The sequence below is a fragment of the Phaethon aethereus genome, assembly GCF_964289735.1.
Source record: "Phaethon aethereus genome assembly, chromosome: 7".
NCBI lineage: Eukaryota > Metazoa > Chordata > Aves > Phaethontiformes > Phaethontidae > Phaethon > Phaethon aethereus.
The window spans coordinates 23,628,328-23,653,782 of record NC_138583.1 but is presented as its reverse complement, the minus strand read 5'-3'; the positions used below and the strand labels follow the sequence as shown (position 1 = coordinate 23,653,782).

Below are 25,455 nucleotides of genomic sequence, written 5' to 3'. Positions count from 1 at the left end.
CTTATTCACTAAAGATAACAATAAAATGCCTTAAACCCATAGATTTGTGGCATTACATGCTCTGACAGACACTATACAATAGATAAAGAAAACTGGAAACTTGCATTTTATTTGTGGATAAGTTTATTTAAGCATTTGTAAATTGTACTAAGTAAACGATATATTATTTATTTCTACGCACATGCAGTTGTTGTCAAGAGACACACATAGCGTTGTCAAGTCTACACTGCAGTAACTAAGAATTTTAAGCAGCATGATGCTGAAACGTTTCCTAGCAACAATGTCTGACCCTTCATTGATTGCACTGTGAGGTTTCTTTGGTATACATAATTATAAGTAGTGCTTGTTTTTCATTGAGTTAAAATGCAAAGTCTGCCTGATAGGAAGGAATTCTCAAAATGAAGTATCCATTAAAAAATAGAGATAACAATAGCAGGCAGCCTCCTGAGTGATTTTTTTGGAAAAATTTAGTTTAAAAGCAAAAATGACAGAACTTTAGCATCTACAGATGGTACTGAAGTAAAAAACATACATGAAACATGAGGGAGTTTATCCTTTGTGGGTTTGTTTGTTTTTTTTTTTTTTAAAACACCTGTCATGACCCCTTGAACCTTGGCTAAATTCTTACTTATCTATTTTACAGTTCCAAAAACTAGCAGATAAAAAGGATGGAGAACCTTGCTGAATTTGGTCCACAGCCTGAGGCGAAACCTCATTACTATTTAAAAAGATGAGGTAAAAAACTCTTCCTTAGATTGGTTTCACGATCTTCATGGACAAATAGTTCTGTTGGGGAGGAGGGAAGAAACAGAGGTGAAAAGATGTACCCAAAATACTTCAGTTTTGTAAAAGGCATTTAAGATATTAAAATGGCTCAGAATATATTCAGGGTATGGTAATTTTAGTTAAAATACAGCAAAAATGAGCAAGCTATTTCAGATTAAAGTAGACTGAAATCCAGACTCTAGACCATCTATTAACTATTTTAACTGTGTGGGTTATTAAACTTCTGAGGCACTCATTTGCTCCATCTTTAGTTAATAGGTCGGTTTAAACATAAATTTTAATTGTTTCTCAATAAAAAACAGTTGAAGTTGTTCATAGCTGCGAGGACATAATCCCTATCTCCCTGCTAAAACTGAGTCAATAGAAGCACCTGAGTAAGGAGTCTTATCTTCTTGATGACCTATATATAAAGTAGCTTCATACCACAGCTGAACAACAGTAACATTTAAAAACTCTTACCGGCAATGAATAGAGGAGTACTGCCACAAACAGGAGTAAAACCAGCAAGATGATAAGGCCTATGAAGAGCCATTTAAACCTGCGCCACACAATAAATTTCATTGTCTTGCAGGGATTTGTAAACCAAAGGAAGGAAGTATCGGGTCGGCTGTATTTTGAAAGAAACAGATATTACTCATAGTACAAAAACAGGGAATACTTAAGCATGAGAGTGTTACACATTAAAACATTCTGGTTTGGAGGTTGAAGAAAGCACAGATAGTTTTGTAGTGCAAGATAGCAGTTTCAGTAAACGTGTGCCATTAATACTGAAACCACCTTGCATTTTATCCTGGTGCTTGTAGAAGGAAACAAGACTGGCTTTTATAAAGGAGGTTTTGCAAAGGACAATTGATGACTAACAGATCCTTTACTGCACACAAATTTTGTCAAGAACACCATAGTAGCTAGATACTATATATTTCTCAAGCTAGTGAGAGAAAAATATCTTACTTTGGTAGATCTAGTTTGGGGTTCATGTTGGGTTCATCTCTTCCTTTACCAGCTGGCCTTTCCTCAGCTTCTTTTTCATTGACAACTTCCAATGTCATTTCAACTTTACCCTTCAGAAAACATGTAGTGCGAGACATGCATTTTACTGAAACCGCAATAATCATACTTGTACAGTAGAGTTTGGGATCAGCTCATGGTGTGCATCTGTGTCTCTTCCACTTCCTTCTCAAAAGGTACTTACTTCTGCACTATGACAGTGTCACAACACAGTTATCGGAGAATGACAAATAGAAAAAAAATCACAGTACATAAAATGATTCTGCTAATTCATTTGTAGTTCTGTTTTAAGCTACACATTGGTGTGTGTTTTCCAATTTAGCAAAACAAAACCAGTTCTTCTTTCAAGAGCAAAACAAAAACCAATTCTTCTCTTCTTTCAAGAACAACCCAAGGACTGCATCTTTTCCAAATGACTAAGCGTCTTATTTTTTTATATTGCTGTGGCTGATAGATGTTTCTGAGTATTTTTCCTCATTTGTTAAATTCCAGTAATAAAGGCAAAAACATTAGAAAGAAGCAGCAAACACACTTGAAAGGCTTCATATTCTAGCAAGTGATAAATATGCATTTATATTCTTCGAAGAACAGGTTAAGATGCTTTAGGTCTTCTGATTGCCCTCATAATCACAAAGCTAGTCTGGGTTCTCAGTATATAAATTACATTTGCTGCATAAAAAAATGTTTTGGATTTAAACTTTTTTCTTCAGTCTTTAATGCATTTAGGATGTCTCATGTTTCTCCTAAACAGTACTGTTCATTTACACAATAACTCTATTGGCTGCTTTGGCAAGATAACATGACTCAACCTGGTGCCAGAATCCTTCAAGCTAAACAGAGTTCAAAACAAAACAAATAAATTTTAAGTATTAAACTCATACTTTAAAACAAAAAATTGTTGATGGAGCAAAGTTCCTGAACTTGTGCATGGAATGTTCTATTTACCCCCCCTCTGTCTATCCACTGAAAGCTAGCAGCTCAGCGGGGGACCTTTTACATTCTTTCTTTACAATTTGAAAAGCAAGGTAAGCACATTGTAAGTACATTTAAAGAAGTAATAATCATACCGCTAAAATACGGGAGCCATCCTTTTCAACATAACATGGCCACCATCCTTTCATGGATTTCTGTTCAAAGAGAGAGGCAGTCCTGGGAGCCTTCTGAGAACTGTCTGCCTTGTATTCTGGAATCATGTCTATATTGCACTTCTCTGGAACTTTTGCTGGAATGATTGTTCTGTGTAAATCAAGTTCCACAAAGCCTAGGAGATGGGTTAAAAAAAAAAAACCACCACTGCATACTACAACCAACCATACAGCATAGAGGTTCAACATCAACCTCTTCTATCTCTAAACACGTTATACAGGACAATCAACATGCACATTACATCCTTGTCTTTTTAAGGACGTTGTGAGGCAGGGAACTGGGACACATCAGGCTGTGTTTAAGCCCATCTTGCTGGTGTTGAATGCGCTGGTGTTGATAAATTTGGCTTAGGAAGCTCTCCTTCCCCTTTCTTAATGTGAGATCACTTGATTTTTAATAGAGGGTTTTTTTTCCCCACACAGCTAAACAGAAGATAGCCAAATGCAGCAGTGTAATACTACTGTAATAATGTAATTTCCAATTAGTTAAATGCATGATTTAGCTAGCTTTAATGATGGTTATAAATCAGTTCTTTGTTTTCAGATTTTTGAGGCCTGTGTGGTTTGCACGTAAACTAAAGACATTGGAGCTGTCTTAATACAGGGCAGAAATCTTCTACACAGCAGTATCTCTGCAAAAAGTAGGGATTAATAATGGTTTGAAGTAGCTGGCTTAACCTAAATTAAATTACAGCCTTATGTCAATTCTCTTTACTTAGAATTGAAGTACTCTTAAGTAAAATTACTGAAGTTTTCATGTACTTTGTGATAGGCCTTACCTGAATGAAATGTATCGTGGTTTACCAGCAAGTAGGCCTTTACTGAGTGACTATTTAGTCATTCATTCATAAGCCTGAGTAACCCTGCACTGTGTGGGACAGCAGGAGGGTATGTGCATGCTCAGGGGCTCACTTTGTAAACATAATCCTTATGTGATAATTTAAAATTGTTCATTTTTATCTCTTAAGATATTATATACATTATATATTATTATCGTGAGACGATAATAATTCTTTTCGTAGAGTCTTACCCAGATAGTCATCCAAGGAGAACTTGTCATTATCCCATATTTGAATGATCAGTTTGGGTGGGATTCTGAATTCTGTCTTGTCAAGACTCCAAAAATGTTCCTAAAATTTAAAAAAACAAAACCCAAGCACCTTTTAAAAATTACTTATAAAAATTCAAAGCTGTGGTCTGTTAGTACCAGTAAATTCTGGGGTTGGAGGAAGTATAATGGATCTAATCTTGCCCTTGCTGAAGAGGAGACTGCTGTTGTTGCCAGTGTGTTGTTCCTGGCTCAAAAGGAAAATTGAATCTGTTTGCAATAGCAGTTTGAGAAAAGTATGCAGAACTCTGATGCAAACTGTCTATTTCAATATGTAGGCACAAAATTATCAGACCAATTACAATTTGTATTCTAAGAGAATAGCCGGCAGCTAAGCACCATGCAGCCACTCACTTGCCTCCTCTCTCCCCAGGTGGGAATGGGGGAGAGAATTGGAAAAAAAACTCACAGGTTGAGATAAAACCAGTTGAATAGGACAGCAAAGGAAGAGGAATAATTAAAAATAACAATTGTTATTGTTATTATTATTATTAAAAAATACAAAAACAAGTGATGCACAATGCAATTGCTCACCACGTGGTAGCTGATAGCTTGTCCCCGAGCAGCTATTCCTGCCCCTCAGCCAACTCCAATTTTTGTACTGAGCATGATGTTATATGGTAGGGAATATCCCTTTGGCCAGGCTGGGTTAGCTGTCCTGGCCATGCCCCCTCCCAGCTTCTTGTGCACCTCCCTGCTGGCAGAGCATGGGAATCTGAAAAGTCCTTGACTTAGTGTAAACACTACAACTACTTAGCAACAACTAAAAGCATCAGTGTGTTATCAACATTATTCTCATCCTAAATCCAAAACAGAGCACTATACCAGCTATTAGGAAGAAAATTAACGCTATCCCAGCCAAAACCAGGGCATAAGTATTGAAGTCTTTAGAAACATTTACCTTTTTGGAAACTACACAGAGTTGCTCTGCTGGGAGATAGTCAAAAGGAAAAACAAATCTCCAGTTAAAGTTCCCTTCACCATCCAATGATCGGTAGTGAACATCGGTTTTCTGCTTATTTTCTTCATTACCAGGCATCCATCTGAAAATACAGAGATGTGTCTGGTGTTTGCAGTGGGACTACACTGGTGCTTGTTTGTACCATAACCATGTCATTAAGTGGTTGCAAACACGCTGTAAGAGTTGCTGACAGAGGGCTGGAGTCTTTTGCACCCTCTCTGTTTGGTTCCAATTTGGCACTGTAAATAGGAACATCTGAACTTAATTTCTGACCTGCTAAGACCAGTACTGTATCAGTGGTTAGTTGTTGGCAGAGGTTTTTAATTTCTTTTTTAGGAGAAAATAGATCAATAGCCTAGTAGTATATTTCTCTGATTTCTATTGAATTTTTTACATTAAGACTAGGAAATGTAAAAAGAAAGAATCCAGGTTATGCAGCACCAAAGCTAACTCACTATGTTTTCAAGTGCTTCCCATCTCAAGAGATGAATGTCTGGGATCCTTCACTGCACATTAACTAGTCATGCTTTATCTCATAATACGGCTGTACTTCTCTGAGTTTAGCACTGTTTCAGAGTCTGTAGTGTGCACTGACTTGGCCAGACCACATCATCTTTGGAACCCATGATGTAGGCATTCCCAGGACATTGTGAACATCATTCATTTGTAAGCATTAGATGACAGGGTGCTCCTACCCCTTCACGTAAATGTCACTCATTTCTTCCCCTGTGATGCTCTTTTCATCCAGAAGGACATCTTTGGTGTTCCAGACAATCACCCGCAAGACATACCTAAGAAAGATGATGTTTGGGGAAAGAGAATTGAGTTGCCTTTGTCAGGGCTTGCCAGATGGCATGTAATATATATGGATACTCACTTCTTGGCTTTTCGGGGAGCGATGTTGAAGGGAGGGCCTGGAGGTCCTAAGCTTTTGGGGAAAACATCAACCCACATCTGGAGCTTTCCCTGTAAGAGTGGAGAAGATTGATGAGGGATTGTTTGTTGCACATAGGTTTGTCTTGGTAATTCCACAGAAGTGCTTATTGACTTGCTTAGTACTAATGTTAGCCACAGAGCAGAGCTCACTCATGTTACCAGTGTCAGAACTTCTACAGACTTCAGATAGGAGCAAGCCCAATCCCTCATGTTGTATAAGCTTCTTAAAATGAACGATGCTGAGAATTCAGAAGATGGTAGGGACGTTAATTCCTAGTGAATTCAGTGCAAGTGCCTAAATGGTTCTAATCCTGTAGGTCCAAGTTTCTGTTCTCTCAGAGGTGGTATTAAGTACAGTGTCATACACGTGGCTGATAGTTTGCAGCTGGTGGCCTACCCAGTGTAGATGATCTGAAGAAAGGCAACCAGTGCAGATCTTGCACTCTATTTCAAATGCAGATAAGTCTTCTGGTTGCTTCAGAAACGTTCTTAAAAAAACAACCACTGGCAAGTTAGTAAATGCTAGTAAACAAATGTTAGCCTTTGTTCTTCTCTTACAGAGAATAAGCAGAGAATAATACAGAGAATTTATGTTTAAGCTAGCACCTCTGGACCTTGTAGAGAAATGACTAGTTGGTCTCATTTGTTGAATGTAAGTAGGAAGCTCTTGAGCCAGGCTGTCTCCTGTATTGTTGTTGAGGTATTAAACACATATTCCAGTTTATTTCAATAACAAAGTAATAAATAAATCTCCCAATTTCCACTCTGTCAGTGTTTAAGGTGTCATTTGGGGGTCTTAATGGCAAAACATAACTGTTTTTGTTATGTTTCTAGGGTAACCTGCTTGCCAAGTATTATTAATTTGTAGCCCTCGTCCCCCTGAGTGATACCACTCTATTGATAACATAATATAAACGCAGGAATGCTCCATTTCTGCATTCAATAAATGAGAAGTAAACCAGTTCATAGTACCTGGGAGATGTTTGGCTGGAAGGTGCTATATAAGGTCCTCGTCTCCACATGCTCAGGTACTAAACCCTGAGTTCTGAGAATATGAAGAGCTAGCCGCTCTTCACCTGGACCAAGATGCTGATGCAAAATTTTGTTAGCTTCTGCAATACAAATAATGGAAAAAGAACAGGGGCTTGTGAACCAGAATTTGCATCTGAACTTTAAAAAAAACCCAAACAACACACAGATATTTTAAATGGAGCAGAAAACTGTGCTCAGCATTAAAAAAATAAAAGATTTTTTCTGATTTTCCATAAATAACTGAAAAGTTTTGTATTTGTATCAATATGAATTTAAGACAGTAATATAAAATAAGTGTACAAGCTCACCAGCTTCCTCCAAGGTATAGTCTCGTCCCCCATAGTTAATCTTTCTGCCATTCTCGGAGAGGACAGGAGTAGCATAGCCTTTAAACCTGGCTACATTTTGCAGTAATTGGGTTGGTTTTAGTTGATCACGCCAGGTATTCACACCTGAACTTTTAGGAAAGCAACAGAAACATGTCCTGAAATTATTCACCATTCTGGGCATTTACACATCATGTAAAATGTATTTATTAAACTAAGTCAGAAAGGGCAGCACTGTAACTTCCCTAGATTGAGGCCACTTGAGTTCGATATGGTGACATAATTTTGTACCAGCTCAATTACCTTCCAAGACAGAGTGGTTTTTTCTTTACATATCAAAATAATATATCCTAAGAGATGCTTTCATATTTAGTTCCATGAGTAGGTCAGAAAAGTCTGTTAAGTGGGTGTTCTCTGGACAGAAATAACACACACTACCATAGAAAGAGAATATTAAAATGTTTGACATGGTTTTCAGTCAGGGCCTTTCTGAAGACTTTGCAGCTTAACTTGGAATTCAGATGATAGAGTGAGCACAACAAACACCCATGAGAAGCCATAGCATTGTTTTTTTAACCATATAATTAAGATGAAGGAAGCCCAGATTTTTTTTCAGAGCCTGGGTGCTAGGTCTTACAGATAAAAGTTTTCGAAAGACAAAATGACTTACATGCAATATTGCTGTGGGATGCCACAGTGAGATCCATAACGAGAAAGGAATCTGTTCTCAAGGTCAATTATGGTTTCACCCACTTTTTCATCACGAGTTAGTGCATCATAGTCGTAGACTGAAATTTTCAGATCCTTTTCTTGAGGCAAGAAGCAGCTGAGTTCATACATTCTAAACATGAAAATGTCAAAACAAAAAAAAGTTAATGCTATTGCTCCTTTGATCAATACTTTTTAAACTTACAAAAAAATTAAAAAAACACTTTTTAGCTTATTTTTGAGCAATAGCCTTTACAAGATATTAAAGGGATGCTTCCAATGCTGATAAATCTAGCAGTAGTTACCACTCATGCTCCAATTTCTATTTGCACTTATTAATAATTCCGTTTGTACTCGTATGGATAGTTCATCCTCCCTTTCTGCACAATGTATTACTTACTTAGATGTTTTCTGTTGCAGCAGCATGAATTGGGACTGAGAAAGAAACTAGTGCCAGCCACTCTGTAAAAAGGGTGGTTGTTCAATCCATAGTTTCTGTATGATTAGAAATTTTTGATTTTTTTTTTAACCACAATACAAACACAGTTGGAGCCTTAAAAAATATAGTCCGAATGTTTAGCTTCTATAACTAGAAGGGATTATTCTGTCATGTAGCTGTCCTACGCAAAAAAGACTGTAGAGTCTTCTCAAATTAATTCTCTGAATTTACTTCAAGATATGCAGCCTCCATTACCTTCTAGGTAAAGCATTCCATGGTTAATTATTCTCTGCATCTTTTTTATTTGTCTGTTTTATTTCTAGTCTATCTTTTTAACTTTGACTTCCAGGATCATTCTGGAAAAGCTTGGAATTTTGAAGGTATTTTGTAACTATCATGAAGTCTCTTTGCTGTCTATTTCTTTGCAGAATCTGAACAATTGAAATCCTGTAGCACATCATTGCAAAGTATGCTTTCCAAACTCTTTATAATCTTAGTCCTCCTCTCCTAACTTCATAATTTATCAAAATCCTCCTCTAACTCTGGACACCAAACCAGACCCAGAATTTCATTGGTAATTATATAGATGATGTAACCTCTCCACTCCTAATGAGTATTTTTCTAGACATATATTTCAAAGACATTATTAGCCTTTGAAGGAAAGACCAGTGTACTGGGAATACATGTTAAGCTGATCACTCATCATGACATGCAGGTAGTTTCCAGAGTTAAAACATTTTCCATATTCTGTAAGCATATTTTGTTATTCTTGTATGTGTAACACAGGGCGGGTTTAAGATATATACATTGTTTGACTTTGTGCAATTTACCTCTGTGACACAGAAAATCTATAGACTAGCAAAACACCTGTGTTGTCCAGTAATTTCAAAAGGAAATGCCTTATGCAACTTTACTCACAATTAACTGTCAGTATATAACTATGAATAGAGCATTGGATATTTCAAATAATGGTTAAAAAAATATCTTAAAAAATAGGAAAACATGCTAAAATACAATAAATAGAAAATACAAAAGAGTTTTTACCTGCCAAAAACTGGGTTGAGAGTATTAGGCACATAATTATCTCTGTCTTCAATTACTTTTTTACTTAGGGATATTTTTATATAAGGATCACACTGTTAAAAATAAGAAAAAAAAATATTGTTAAGAAATAGTTATCAAGACTAACTTTATTTAAAATATATTAAAGCAGAGTTAGCTCATAGACATTCCAAAATCACGAAGTCTCACCAGCCCATTATTATCCTGGGGTTGAAGCTGCAAAGCTTGAACAATATAAATTCGCACAATACACTCCTGAGGCCCGCTGTCTGGTAGCTCACGGAACTGGCGAGGAGGAGCTGGAATAGTGGGATCGTCAGGTAATGCATAGATTTTAAAGGATCCCTAAAAAAAGAATATAAGGACTCAGTCAAGATAAATGTTGAAGAGTCACTCTGCTAGGTTTGTTTTTTCTTATTTATCCTACACAGACACACTGTTTTATATAGGAATAGCAAAGTTATAGCCTGACCCACAGTCACCTAGAAGTCTTTTGTTTTACTTTAGTGTGTTTTGGGTAAGACTTACTACAAAGGCAAGGTTATATCCTTAGCCGACTTTGATCAATACAGCTTTTTTGATTTCAACACAATTACTCAGTTTGCTCCAGCTGAGAGTATGTAACACATACTTCATATTTGTTTGCCTCTCCAAAAGCATCACTTAATGTTTGGTTTTTTTAACATACAAAGTTAACATTATTTTTGTCTTTAGAAGTTACAGACAGAGTCACAGAAATAGTACAAAATACCTTTTCCAAATTCATTCTAAAAATGTACTTTGCCCAGAACATCTGCAGGTGAAACTTTAGCCCTGTTCAAGAGGTTAGCTGGGAAGGTGTTCCACAGATCCCAGGGAAGATCACATTAGCAGGAATGTTACTTCTTTTAAACGAACATGTTATCATGTTTAGTGTGAGCACTGTGTAGCTGTACCTTCCTTGAAAAAGAAGGGCCTGTACCCAAGTAATTACGAGCATCTGTTGCCCCCGTTAACACATGCATCCATATTTAAGCTGCAATGCTTGCATGTAGACTTCCTTAAATGATAACCGCTTACATACAAAAGACTGCAACTAGCATGTGATTTTTGCCCATTATTTGAAAATTACCTTGAATTCCCCAACCACTGACGGATCATCACTGTCCTCAGATTTGCCTCTGTATAGTTTAAATGTATCACAGAAATCTGTTAAGCTATTAAATTCAGGTACTTTCTCCAATTCACAGTCATACACCTTAAAAAAGAAAAGGGAAAATTTAAAAAGTACTGTTTAGAAATTATACACATCGGCTCCACATTGCAAAGTGTATTGTATGTTTGATGGAGTATCTTAAGGAGCGAAAGCACTTGGAACTATTTTTGTTTCTACATTGAAGTGGAAGCAAATGCAATGTTTGGAGAACATGCTTTCAAGCTTCATTTAGGCCTTGTTAAAACAGAAAAAATAGCATTTCACAAGCTTATATTTATGTTCTTCATTAGGTGTATTAGATGAGAAGTGAAAGTGGTCTGGCTTCAACTTTCAACCAACAGACAGTAACAGTACTGATCCTCTGTGTTCATACTTTCTCTATGTGTATGTTTGTTTAGGATCTGCCTGTCACCCAAAGATGTCAAGAGTAAAATTCCATTTGACTGGAGGTTAGATTAAATTCTTAATGCATCTCTTAATAAGTGTAGTTAAGTAGAAAAGAAGCAAAGTTATCTTCTTAAAACCTTCATTTCACCACATGAATTAGTAAAGGACCTTTACAGGAAATCATGTACAGTTAAATTTTGAAGAACATTTAAAAAACCAAAGGTTTTGGGCTTATAAACATTGAGATATGTTAGTTTATTTTATCCTGAGCAATACCTTTAAAGTATCATATCCTTTTTTAATATACTGTCCGCATTTTTCATGTTCTCCTACTGAAGCATAAAACTTGCTCCACCAATCAACAATTTCTTCCTCCTTAAAGAAAAGCAAATAAAAAAGTCTTTTATTGGAAGATAAAGCCTCTTTTATATCATGCTGTACAGCAGAAACAATGAACAATTAAGCATACAAAAAGACAGTATACTCTGAAATCTATTATCAGTTAAGTAATATTAAATGTTCATCTGAAAGAGAATTAGAAGGTAACTACTAAGGCTAAAAGGATGGACTTTCTTTTACCCGAGCTTAGGTATCTAGTCTATAGTCCAGCTGCGTAGATGGTCAACAGCCAGCCATCTCCAAGCAAGCTATTAATTACTGGTATCTAGATACCCATCTCAAAGGACTGATTTCAGGAGGTGTGCATGTTTCTCTCTTCCATCTCTGGCAGTGCAGCACAGCCTAGCCACCTAAGTTCTAGATTACTTAAGTCAGAGGAAGTGAATGTACACTTAGCAGGTGCAGTCCTTGTTTCAGCTGTTAAGGAAAACCACCATCATACCTGGTATTCATTACAGAAACTGCATGACTGTAAAAACTACAGTGAACACGCTGAAAACTTTTTCCTGAGGGATAAATGTGCTAGTTTGCTTTCCGCATTTATTTCAAAACTCTTGCCATGTAACAGCACTGGGAGAGACTTGCAACCGCTCGAACCATGCATCATTCTGTTAAAACCAGTGGAGATTGAGTGTATCGTGACGGAATCTTGCAGTTGGAGAGCCACTTTAATGTTTACCAAATGCAGTTGAAAAGAAGGAGCAGTGAGTCTTGCCCTCATAAAAATAATACTTCAGTGAGCTTCAGGCTAGCAATCTGTACATTGCACTAAGACAGTATTTCTGTGGTGTTTTTTATATTTTTATTTAAGTCTGATAATCACTTTGTTCAACAGAGTGCTATTTTCTGTATTTATCTACAGGGATTGCATAATATAATTATTTGACCCTGAAATAATACTTCACTTGGTAATGAATAGTATTCATTCACTGTGAATGAACAGAATTAATAGCACTCATTCACTGTGTAAACTTGAGAAAATCTTTATGAATGTCTGGATTTAAAGAGAGTCTTAAAGTATTACACAGGTCATTAAATATGAGGGTGTTTTTTTTTTAATATCTAGGGGTTACTATTTCAGTCTTGCATATTTTTCCTAAATATACCATTTTACAACTTGATTGTAGGTTTTATGTCAAATACTTTCAGAGATTACTGTTCTCATCCACATGCCTAAAATGCTAATTTAGGAGGCAGTATTGATATATTTATTTTCAGCTGGAGATCTCATTTACAAGAAAGATTTTTAAAAGTAGTATACATTACCTTTTCTGTAAGCTGCTCATGAGGATCAATTCAGAAAAAAAAGAGCAAAATAAAAAGAATGATAAGAATATGATTTGTAGAATTTTGTACAGTTAAATAGGCTTTAAAAGTTTGGTTTTTTAGTATGTATGTGAAGTAAGTTACTAATATCAATAATTTATAAATGCTCTTGAAGAATATTCAGACATCATGTGTCTTTTTTCTTTTTTGTTGCTGGCAGCATGTCCTAGATATTAAACTGGAGCATATATATAAACATTTTAAAAAGCAAGTTTTCAGGACTGTAAGACATTATCACCCTGTGCTTTGTTCTTCGCATAACAAAGCAAAACTGAGAGAAACTTGGTTTTCTTATTGTATCATTGCAGCGTTACACTCTGGATTCTATTTATTGATTTCCACAGTAGCATCATTCCCTGCTTTCATGTGTGGTTGCAGAAAGCACTGGACCTGATTTATTTCAGATGAAAAATGTTTTTAAGAGCAGCTACAAAACTGAATCTTTTCCAGAGATTCTTTCCCAAACGAATTTCACATACATAAAATTCAAGTGATTTTTTTGCCCTTTTTGAATATTTATTTCTTTATAAAACAATTTGCTAATGTTCAACAGCCTTTTCCCTTTTCCTTCTACTATCGTTTTTCAATTGTTTACAGGCTGTGGATTTTCAGGAGTCTGAAAAAAAAAAAAAACAAAACCCATGAAGAATTATGAGGTATGGTAACAACCAGTATATGTGTCTAGAGATTTATCTGTGTAAGTGAAATAACAATTTGCACAATCCAAAATGCTTCACCTGTTAAATCACAGATACTGTAATCATGACCCGACAGTCCATTAAGAGCAAGCATCATGCATTGCATTTGGAAGCCATGATTAGCAAGTGTGATTTGTGCTAGTGTTTATATATCGTACCTTATGTTTTAATTTAAAGGCATAATCCATAAATTTTTGTGCAAAGCAGAAGAAATATGAAAAACATTTTATGAATAAAAGCCAAATGCATCAATAGATCAGGACATCACTCTGGTATATCATACTTATTTACTCCCATTTCTATTCTGTAAGTAATTATCTTGCTGGGATGTTCAGGTCTACTGTATTTTAGTAGTCTAACTTCAAATCAGAAATACAGCATATTTTTTTCAGATTTGCATGGCAAATGGCAGATTTCTAAAGGCAATTGGAGTGATTTATTCTCAGAAACAGTATAATTAATGATTTGCAAAACTTACAGGCAGAATTCATGAGGTAATTTTGAATACTCTGCCATATTTGACTTTGTTTAAACACTGGTTTGTAATGTTGACAACATGAAGGGTAGCTTGCATAATTATGCAATAATAATTTAAATTACAGATTTACAAATTCCTGATTTAATGCCTTTTCACAAAATATATTGTGTAGAACTCTGAATCTTTCATCAAAGCATAATGTTGGCAGAGTTTAAATTAGGGTTGGTGGGTTTGTTTTTTTTTCCTTGATATACCTTCAAATGTCTCTTCAAATAATGCACTTGGTAGCTTTGGGAGGAAGAGGTTACAAAAAAAAAAATCAAAACTTCAAGACTTTCTTTAAAAATTCCCAAAGCAAATGATGAGTCTTCAATATAGTTATTATTGTTATTAAAACTGATGAGCAGGATATGTTCACAGAATGCCAAAAACCACAGAATAAAATGCCGTATGATAAATTTGAGATTTTGGAGTGAAATATTCACATGGTAAAGATCATGTAATGGTTACTGTCTTTTTTTTTTTTTAATGTACTGAGTGACTTCACTGTAGATTGTTACACAGGAAGTTTTCAAGACACTAACACTGACCTGTTAGCTTTTTGAACATCTTGAAATTATGGGGGGGAAAAAAAGATATATAGTAGATCCCTAGATAAAAGATATACAGTAGATCCCCAGAAAAGTCAGAGTTAGGATTTTATTTACTGTAGATTTATTTTATTCTCCAGAAAGTAGACTTTTAAACAAAGTTTAAGTATTAATAGTGTAGTTAAATAATTCCTGTTGATTTTGGTGCCTTTATTACATAAATGCCAAATAAGCTGACAGACAAAAATTTTTAAAAGTTCATATGTATTGTACACACATAGTAAGACCTTCAGAATAAGGATACCCTAATATTTGTAACTAACTTAGGAGCATCGTCTCCTCCAAAATCTCTTTATGGAATAATTGCCAAGAGAAGTACAGCCTCATGACCACATCTCATTAACTTTCTTCCCCCATCCAACCCCATTCTGGTCATCTCCATGCATTAGCTCGGTACATACATACATGCACTGTTGTTGGAGAAGCCATTTTGCTGAGTGCTGTTGACATACTGCTTAAACACTGGAAATTGGAATGTAATTGATGAAATTTTGGCATTTTGTGTCCTCAGGGATTTGTCTGCACATCACTTACACTGTCCACAGTTGTACTTAATTTAAATTGTTTTGAATATTCTTTCCTCTCTCATATGAATGCTATCAGTGTATCTAGTGTTATAATATATTTGGCTCGGGTGATGTCAAACTCTAAAAAAAATGTTTCATCTTATGTAGCATTTAAAATTTTCCCTCTCATAGCTGAAATCAGCTACACAAATTCAGTCAATTTTGCCACTGAGTTCAAAGTGACAAGTTTTCTTCATTTGTTCAATCTTTTAAAATTTTGAAAGGCAATAAAAATTCTCTGTACCAGCTATAAAGCATTTGTATTAGAACCGAAGGCCTATTTAAGATAAAAGTTATAGACTGTTCTAAATTTACATGTATGATGAAAGGAAACACAAGAACATGGTCTATGAAATTAGAGTCTGAATATCATGACATTAAGATACAGAAGAAGAAATGAAGGAAAAACAATGCAATCAATAACACAGTCAAAGAGCATTGAGAGTTCAAAAATTTAAATTTGTTAGTATTTACTTTGGGACCTCTGTAACAAAGGAAAAAATTCTGCATTTTTGAAAAATCAAAGTTGTGGATTAAAAGCCTGCAAAATTACTGTATTAAAGGGCATAACCTTCATGCTTCCTTTAAAATAACAGGCCATCAGAAATTTATGAAAACACTTTCTAGGTAAGTGGAACATTTTACAGTCCTTAAATAATTTAATTTTTTTCCTTCAGAATGTATTGTCTGGTATCTGTCTTCACTCATGTTTCAAGTCAAGACTAAAATTCTGCAAGCTGAATTATTTTTTTACCTGGCAAGTAAAATTGCATTGTGGTGGTCCTGAAAGAATCATAGTAGTAGGGAGATTCACAAGGCACAATAGAAAAGGAAAGAAAAGAAGTGTTAGTGCAGAAAAAATTTTCACTGGTATTAGTTTTGGATGACTTCATGGTAACAGAGGCAAAGCCACAACAGTGGTAAAATGAATGGCTGAAGTTCTGTATTACCATGGCTTTGATTCTGTACCCACCAAAGCATACACCTACTACTAGCTCCTTTATTTAGAACTGCTCAGTCTATGCAAGATCAGGCTGTGCTAACCATCGCCAGTGGACAACTGGGTAATGTTCTATCATATGCTTTCAGTAACTGTTGCACAAGTGAATTAATTCTTAAGCTACTGCATGAACTTTACCATGCACAAAAAGCTGTAGTTTGATGTTTACTATATGAAAGCAGAAGTTAAAATTATTAACACATTTCCTTTGCTTTCCCTCTTCTCACAGAGTAACTTTATTCCATCTGGCTTTCCAGAAGGTTGCACATGTTTCTGACAATTTTGATGTCTAGATAGTTTCTCAGAAATCACAGATCTGAAGAAGAAAGTCAAGCATCAAATTTCAAAGATTACCTGAGCTGCTAGCAGTGGCTGTGTGTCTTCCATTTCAATTACCGTATCCTGGCGAGGTGCAGCAGAGAGTAGACTAACTGTAAGCGAAAGATTTTATTAAGGCAATATGGTGTAGGAAAAATATCTTGCTAAACACTTTCATCAGATTTGACATCCAAAGAATTACAGTAGATGTAAAATAATTCGTTGCCTGTATGTTTGATCCTCTAAAGAAAACAATTAGTTGCCATTTTTTGCTAAAAATACACAATATATTTTTGTGCAGGATACACAAACATTTCTCACACATAAAATTAAAAAAAAAGTAAAACTTGGAAAAAATATAGAGGAAAATGTCAGCATAGTATTCAAAGCACACTTGCTGGAATACTGATCATTACTTTGGTATTTAGTGCAGGGGTGATCTACAGGTAGTTAAGTTCCAAATTGATACTAAAGAGGAACTCCAGGGAACCAGTACACTAAGTCTGAGGGTGGACTTGCCTTTGCACTGTCCTCTTACACTCCACAGAATATTGCACTAATTAATACTCTGAGTTAGTTTTTTCTTTCAGATCACATTCTCTCCAAATAAGTACATGAGATAGATAGCTATTCATCAGTACAGTATGCAGAGTAAACACTGAAGATAGGTTATTCCAGCATCTCATAAGAAAGCAGAACTTTTCATTTTCCAGCTGCCTACCCTTCAGTTGTGGTGCAATGTCTTCTTTAGTAGCGTAGGGGTCACAGCGAAAGCTTTCCAGTAAATCAATAGTACACTGTCCCACGATGGGCTTCCGTCCAAATGGTCTGTGGTCTATCACTTTAATAACAAGAGATGGACTGTATAACTCCTCTTTTGGCAAAAGCTAAAAATGAAACGTTAGAGTTTGTTTATAATGCAAACAGAAGGAAAATGAAGAATAAAGATTTCTCCCCTCAATTACAGCTGTTACTTCATTTATTTAATATTGAACTACTATGTTCTATGGCTGTATGGTGAATGAAAATTTCTAACCTTATATTATGACTCAATAAAAGTAAAAATAATTTTAAGTAAGTTCCTCAAATCTTGAATTTCCTTGACTCTTGCACAGCTCCCATCCTAGTAGTAGGAAAACAGCCGCACACCTGCAGGTAAATTGATGCCTTTTCAAATAAATATACATATACTGCACTGGATCGTGCATATAAAATTGTGTAATTTATCAATGACTGTACAGACATGTTTACATCTTTTTAGAATTTTCAGGCTTAGTAGATTGCTTATGTTTAGTCAAAAAAGGATGTGCAAGTTTTTCTGTTCATTCTTGCATAACAAGTCCTTGACATTTAAAAGTATGGGATAACTGATTTTGCAATAGATAGCCGATATACAGTTTTTCTGCAACGTACAACTTTCATGAAGAGAACAGAAGATGGAAAATTTGGTGTCTTCTTGAGGTTTTTGATCACCACAGATTCCACCATTTCACCCCCACATTCTACAATGAGACTCGGAGACATAACAGGTGCCAGTTGGTAGTTTTTCATGTTCCGCAACCCCCAAGCCAGAATCTGTAAAATGAAATCCAATATAAGCAAAAGTGGGAGAGATACCACTATGCTTAATATGATATTCAAAAAGTAGGAAAGAAGAAGTGAAGTCTTTTCAATAACAAAACGTGACTGGCAAAATACTTCAAGGTTGTTCTAGGAAAGTTAAGGGAAAAAAATGAAACTCAAACACACTTAAAAAAAATCCCCTGTATTTCTCACTATGAAATATTTTTTTTCTTGAAGCAAATGCACAGACTTACTGTCTAGAGGATGAGATGACTGTACTTGTATTCAGTTAGTTTAAGAATAAACCATACCTCCACAGCAGTGAGCTGAACTACTGGTCTGATTCCTTGAGGTACCATGTAAAGCGTCGGTGCTCTTTGTGATGGAAGAATTGGAAGGTTGGCACCACCCTATTAAGACACAAAGGTGAGTATTAGTTTCTCTCATCTTCCTTAAATAACATACCTTGCAAGCATTAAGACAATTCTTCACATTATGACTCACTGTGAAGGGATGTCTTGTCTAGTCTATTCCTATTCTATATGTACACAGAAAAAAAAAAATATAGATATACCTTGTCCCTCAAAATAAGTTCTGCAGCAAAAAGAATATCTCCACTAGCTTTGCCATTATTTGTTACAGGATACCAGAGCAGTTTTGGTGTGATGTCCTCTTCTGGGATTAACTTGACCATGGGGGAACAAACACTTCTTCCAAGGAATTCATCTTTTCCCTGCAACCGAAAATAGCAATCACAGCCATTAATGTTATTCTCAATTACCCTAAATAAATTAAAAAAGCAATCAGGGTAAAAAGCATTCACCTACCACTTGGTCACTGTCAAAAAGTTCAATAACAATATTAGGTGGGTTTTGGGCTACTGTCTGTGGGTCCCCATAGATCTCAATTTCATTAAATATAAGAGTTTGGTCCCATGTAGGATTTAGAGTTGAATGAATGATCTCAGTTGTTTTGCTTTGATGGAGGAAAGAAACATGAGCATACGGATCTGAAATATCACACAAAGATTAAAAGTATAGAGTTACAGACAAACCAAACCCCATCAAGCCATAAGGCACATGAGCACCATTTTTATCAAATGTTTTTTTCTTCTGTCATTACCAGTTCCAGAAGCCATTCTATATAAAACAAAAGCCCACACATACACATAATTTACATTAATAGAGCAAATTCCATTTGATTATTAAATAGCTTCCTTTATACAATTCTTGATTAATAAATGAAAATTATAAAGCATCTTGCAAATCAGAAAGAGAACCCAAAAACTAAAACGAAACACTAGCTATATTAATCTCCCCTTAAATATTGTTCGTAGAAGCTTTTTTTGTTGTCTCCATTGATGTACAACTGTATAGCCTCATAAATAATATAAAGAAAGAATTCTAGTTCTGACTAGTTGCCAAACAACAAATTTTCCCAGGCTATATTGCTCAGCTCAAGCTTTGGTTTTAAACATGCTTATTTATAGCAATCTCTTTTTGTGAAACAGCTGAATGATTAAAGTGGTCCTGGCCCCGTGTTTGGCAGGTCTTTAAATCATCAGGAGCTCTGTAGAAGGTATCTGATGATGATGGTCATTAACATTTCCTGTACAAATTGCAATTACTAAGGACTAGAGGCTAGTTTAAAGGTTAACTTTAGTTCAGTTTCAACAGCTTCTGGCTAGGTACCTGATCTTACAAAAGTTGGCTAAATCTTCAGACTAGTTTTAGAGATGAGTAAAATATAGATGTGCTAGTTTATGTATGACTGCATCTGAGGTACCTGTCTTGAATTCTACATATGTAAATTAGAGGCATTTATTATTGTTTCTTTGTATTGCTTTTAGGTGCTGCACGTTGAAGGAAGACCAAATACACACGGGCAGCTGTACAAAAACCCCCTCACTTCAGAAAACAGCACTGAAATATCTATAGTTCTCTAACTTCTGTAACAAATTAATAAATACATTACACTTACTCGATTATTAATTAAAACAGGGAGAAAAAGAAGGATGCAGATGGGAGGTCAATGGGGAAAGACAATTCTAAGCTGCCCATGTCATCTTTATCTTTAGCTGAACTTACTTAAAGGAAATGTGAAGTCATATTCTTACAGAAACTAATTTCAATTTGCTCTCTGACTTCCCAGTGGAATTTTAATTCTAGTTCGCAAAAATTAAATACTTGATAACCTAAGTATTGAATTAGCCTGACTACAAAGATGCTACAAAGATGGATGCAATACTGCTGGAACACCTAAGAGCTGGAAATCTGTATGGAAACCTGTATAAACAAACAAAACCCATGCTTATTAGTAAGGCACCATGTAGTTTTCTACAAGTTCATCTCAGTAATGAATGAATACAAACTAGTGAACACCGAGAGGCAGTTGGTGACATAACAGCCATCCAGCTTTCTTCATCCTTGCTTTTGTGCAAACTTTCCTGCAGAACAGCTTCGGAACTGTATGTAGGCTTTGGTTAGAAGGCGAAGCTAAGGCACAGGGAAGGGATTGGTCATGGGGCCTCAGGTGAATTCCCATTCCCTCACTGAGAATTCCCTGGCAGCAGCAGGTGCTGCACATTCAGAGCACTTCTCTTTTGGCAGCTTCTGGGGCAGCACTAACCAAATCTAGATCATATGTCCAGGAAAAGAAGAACTTAAGGAAGTTGAGACTTCCTTTTTGGCATGGTTTCAGTAGCTGGGACCTATGCACAGACCTTAGGGTTTAAGATATTCTATAGCTAAATCAAGTTACTAGTTCATTGCAGGAGTGGGTTTTCTGCACCATTAGCAGGATTTTTCCGTACCTGAAAAACTGTCTTTGTCTAAAGCCATGAGATTTCTTGCCTGGTAGACGTAACAGCGAAGGTGGTAAGTATATACTCCTGTATCAAATAAATAGAAAGATTTCAACTGCATTGAAGTTGAATAGGCTTCTTTTCTATATTGAACATATTTTGAGTTTATAAAAATGCCTTACACGTTTTAATTCAAGCACAAGCATTGTAGTAACATTTCTGCTTTTCTTTTCTCATGACAAGTATACTAATAGAAACGAGCTAGCACCTGAGAACATTTGCTCCAACACAACTTACAGCAGAATTTTAAAAAAGCCCACTAATGCTATTTGGGCTTTTTTCACTGTATGATGATCTAAAAATCCTTCTATTCAAAAATTCCTCTTTGAAACAGTGTGATCATCTAGCTCCTCTGAAGAGAATAAAGAACTGGGCATTCCTGTGCTTAATTTAAGTATTCACTACAGCACTTGCAGGGACCTGGAAGTTTCACATTCTTAGCTATTAGCGCTAGAAAATTATTCCAGTTGCAACTCTGTCTCTTTGATTGAAGGATTAAAGGTGGAGTAGCTTAAAAGGAAGATGCGAGAGCAGCCCAAACCCAGGACAGCATGTAGCTAAGTTACTACAGCTTTTCTTTAAAAGATGTCCACTCTAACCCTTTCAGCCCTTTGAAAAATCTGAGCCACTCATAGCCTCAATGAGCTGAAACCTCTGAACTCCATCTGGAAAAGGTGCCATTTTCCTCCTTTTGTGGTCATTATTCCCAGCAGGGGGATCAAGTTTTATAGAGTACAAATCAAGACAAGTGTTGCAGTGAAAGATCCTCAATAAGGATTTTGAGTCTTAGGAGTGGATGGGATTGGCCTCTATTCCTATTAGCTAACACTGGTGGCTCCCATGTTGGTGTCCCTGCTTTTGTGAATCCCTTTACAGTGATTCCAAGACATTTAAAGCCAATCCAGGTTGGCAAAGTTACAGTTTTGTTCACTTTTCCATCTCAACTACATGGTCTTACTGTTTCCTCTGGGTCAGGTATTTGTTTGACCCTGCACTGCTCTGGTTAGTTGAGCTAAACCAGCAAAAAATTAAGTGTACGTACATCTTCTCTGCTGGCTTAGCTCCCTGTGCTGTTATGGAGGGGCTCTAATGCTAAAAATGTATCATTTAAGACAGCCTAAAATTCAGGTGCTGCAACAGTTAGCTTTAGAATTCCTGTCCCATACAGGTTTTAAAAACGTCTGCATGACAGTGGACTGAAATATCGAAATGAGTTAACTGTAATTTTGGTAGCATAAACAGGACCCAATCAAGGATCAGAGAGTAATTATAACAGAACATATATAAACCTAGATGTAAAACACAAAGAATTACAATTCTGTTTGAGACCAGGGAGAAACAGACATGATTTATGAGAAAGGAATTGTTAAAGAACCTACTGTCAAAGTAGCAGGAAACAAGTGGTGTATTGGCACCAAACACCTTTGTAGCTGACTCCTTGGTTTTGTCTGAGCTCTTCCCTTCTCCATCATCAACACTAGTGTCTGCTCCCTGAAGTAATATACAGAAGCAAAAGTTAGTGCATATTTACAAACATAGAAGGAACCTGGACTGTGTGTGGGAGTATACAGGTTTCAGCCTCTCCTCCGGGACAAGGAGAAGTTTACTTTCCTGAATAAATGTACTTCAAAAGATGTTTACTCATGTCCAAAGGTCACTTCTTGTTGCCACTGAAGCTGTGCATATCCAGTCATTTCATCTTACTTGCCAGAATGTCTTATTTCTGGAGATATACTAGCTACCTGTCAGCTCTTACTGAAGAGGTTGCAGGTCTTCTGCACTGTGCTGGTGCAGAGAACTGCCCTAAGGCTTTATGCTATGCTAGGAACTACAGTCAGAAGAGAAACTGAAACAGGAATTTTTAAACTCTGTGGAAGCAAATTAAGCGGAGAAAGAAAATGCTATCAGCGAATCATGGGTCAACATGAGGTGCAAAAAAGAGAAACAAACCAAGAAAAAAGCACAAACTTTTGTTAATGCTACGTAATCAGACTCAGAATCATTATTTTAGAAAAACAAAGTAGCCTTCTCACATTATTTGCTCCAATTTGTATTTTGGTAAATACAGCTTATCTATGAAGCTGTGTTATCCTGAAAACTTGAGGAATAATTACATTCTAATGATCTATTTGTGACATATGACATTCTGGCTTCTCCAACACTTTGCTGTTCTTTCTTGTGTTTGGTTATTTATACATGCAAATATTAATCAGGGGCAGCTATTTCAGTGCCTGTTGTTTCTTGTGCTGATGTTAATACATCAATTTAAACAATTTAATCAATTTTTAAACAATTTAATATAAACTGTATTAGCTCCTCAGTTCTATATCAATCTAACAATTCAGGGACTGAACTAGCTGATACATTTAATTGTATATTTACTGTAAATTAACAGATTGAACTTTTAAAGACTTTTTCATTACTCTGTCCCTTACCAAAGCACCTTCAAGTTTAAAGATAGCTGCTGCACCATGTGTCTCCGAGGGAGCCATTTTTCGTCTCCATCGTCTTCGACGGAAAGTATCAGAACTGCGTTGTTTCCAGTGAAATTTCCAGCCAATTAAGGAAGCATATTCCCATCCTTCTTGATCTTCGTATGATGACATTCCCTGAAAGACATAAATCCTTATTATCCACAGTGTTGTATAAATGCAATGAAAAAAATCAGCACTTGCTCTGGCAGGCATAACAATCACCTTATAAATCAAAGCTGGAAACATCAATTTACAAAAAGACAAAGAAAAGGAATGTAAGAAGTAAAACATACAAGGTTGTTCTAGATTTTTTGTTTAGTATTAAATTTTTTCTTTATTCCAGAAATGCATAATCTCCTGCAGATTTAAAAAAAAAACCCAAAAACCAACCACCTCAAACTGTTACAATGTGCAAGTGTCTGACTGCATCTCTCTCCTGCTTACCCTTCCTGTTGTTACTGGTTGAGCTGGATCTCTCTTACGTTTCCGCACCAGTCTTCGTCGTCGATGTGTATGGTACATTTTCTCTGCAGCAACCCATGACTTTGGCTTAGGGTCTGGAGGAATAGTAATTCCATATTCCCATCCTAAACCAGAATTGATTAGTTAGTATATTTCCAGAAACACAAGCAAGATACAAAGAGGAAAAGCATGGGAAATAGAGTTATTGTACCTACAGAGGATGAAGCTTTAGTCACACAAGACTATTTGATATTGCAGACCCTAAATGCCAAATAGCTAGGGGGCAACTGATGACATTTTATGATGACGTTATGTCGTAATATAGATGGCAATAAAAATCTCAACATTAAAACATATACAATACATTTTAAGTTCTTTTCTTTGCATTCTTGTTTTTTTCAAATGTTAGGTGTATTTATATCACATTTTCATACTTCACCACAGGGAAAACTCATCCTTAATTTTAAATAAGAGTAGAATGCCCTCTTGCAACTCCAGCAGCTTGCTTTTAGAGGAACACCAACTATTTGAACTTTGATCATAAAACTTGAAGAATTGGTAAACCTGTTACTGTATTTTGGTTCTACGTATTATTATTCAGTTGTCAGGTATCTAGGACTCAGACTTTTATTTAGATTGATCTCTTACTGAAAAGTTACTGCAGACTCCTACCAGTGGTTCCAGTTAAAACAGATATCAGAACTCTTTCAGATACATAAAATATTTTTTTCTACTTTAGCTACTTATTTCAAAGGAATAAGTATTTGAGAGCTTTCAGCTGTTTCAGAACAAATTAAAATTTGTTTCTAATTTGCAAAATTCTGGGCTTCCCAGAATCTTCTACGACCTTCCCTTTTGCTGTTATTATTAATTTTGTTTTCGAACCATCAAATCAATGTCCTGTAAATACTTTGCTATGAGAGATTGACTGCTTTTTCCTGTTGCTGGAGAATGCAAATTATAGTCTGATGAGGTTGTTTATATCACAACTTTCTAAGATGGTAACAGTTTTGATTTAATGTAAGTAACAAGCATATAGAAGTCAAAGTAACTCCGGGAAAAATGGTGGCTCTGTGTGCTTAGGATTTTCTAACCTGATCAGGCTAGTAGTACATCTAATCTGAAAATTCTGTCTAGCAATATCAGATTCGTCACAGAAAAACTCTGAAGTCTTTTTCCATTTCAGAATTGCCTAATAATCAGTTGCATACTGTTAAGATTTCATCCTGATCAGTTTTGCATGCCACACAAATTCAGTGCAGTTATTCTGCTCTCAACAATATAGGAATCCTTCACACGCTTGTGGGGTGTGTGACCAACACAAACGGGTTCCTGACTTCCTTTGGTCCCCAGACCTTCTGATTCACCTCTTAACATTGCTTGGTGTCTCGTCCCCTGGCTAAAGGCTCACAGTTAAATTACCAGCTAGATCCAAACCTGGCTTTGCCACATATTCTTGGTGCAATTACAGAGGCTTCATGTCTCAACTTAAGCTTCTGACTTTTCAAAAAAAAAAACCCCCAAAAACAAACAAAAACACGCAATTACTGCTACTAATCCACTTC

The 25,455-nt window shown here is 36.0% G+C and overlaps 1 protein-coding gene across 1 annotated transcript in view; it reads right to left on the bottom strand.

The window, feature by feature from the left end:
* Positions 1-323: 323 nt before the first annotated feature.
* The window catches only part of MYOF (myoferlin), a 73,489-nt gene continuing 48,357 nt past the window's right edge, over positions 324-25,455 (bottom strand). The window contains exons 29-54 of the mRNA XM_082002452.1: positions 23,873-24,015; positions 23,390-23,563; positions 22,334-22,445; positions 20,904-20,981; positions 18,919-19,100; positions 18,666-18,824; positions 18,403-18,501; positions 17,942-18,103; positions 17,250-17,415; positions 16,565-16,641; positions 12,759-12,770; positions 11,370-11,468; positions 10,623-10,748; positions 9,701-9,856; positions 9,494-9,585; positions 7,973-8,143; positions 7,285-7,433; positions 6,917-7,056; positions 5,886-5,974; positions 5,704-5,799; positions 4,949-5,090; positions 3,970-4,069; positions 2,862-3,055; positions 1,738-1,847; positions 1,246-1,393; positions 324-786 (exon numbers count right to left, since the gene is read on the bottom strand). Of these exons, the coding sequence (XP_081858578.1) occupies positions 751-786; positions 1,246-1,393; positions 1,738-1,847; positions 2,862-3,055; positions 3,970-4,069; positions 4,949-5,090; positions 5,704-5,799; positions 5,886-5,974; positions 6,917-7,056; positions 7,285-7,433; positions 7,973-8,143; positions 9,494-9,585; positions 9,701-9,856; positions 10,623-10,748; positions 11,370-11,468; positions 12,759-12,770; positions 16,565-16,641; positions 17,250-17,415; positions 17,942-18,103; positions 18,403-18,501; positions 18,666-18,824; positions 18,919-19,100; positions 20,904-20,981; positions 22,334-22,445; positions 23,390-23,563; positions 23,873-24,015 (3,212 nt within the window). The 3' untranslated portion in view covers positions 324-750. The remainder of the gene's footprint in view (positions 787-1,245; positions 1,394-1,737; positions 1,848-2,861; positions 3,056-3,969; positions 4,070-4,948; positions 5,091-5,703; positions 5,800-5,885; positions 5,975-6,916; positions 7,057-7,284; positions 7,434-7,972; positions 8,144-9,493; positions 9,586-9,700; positions 9,857-10,622; positions 10,749-11,369; positions 11,469-12,758; positions 12,771-16,564; positions 16,642-17,249; positions 17,416-17,941; positions 18,104-18,402; positions 18,502-18,665; positions 18,825-18,918; positions 19,101-20,903; positions 20,982-22,333; positions 22,446-23,389; positions 23,564-23,872; positions 24,016-25,455) is intronic.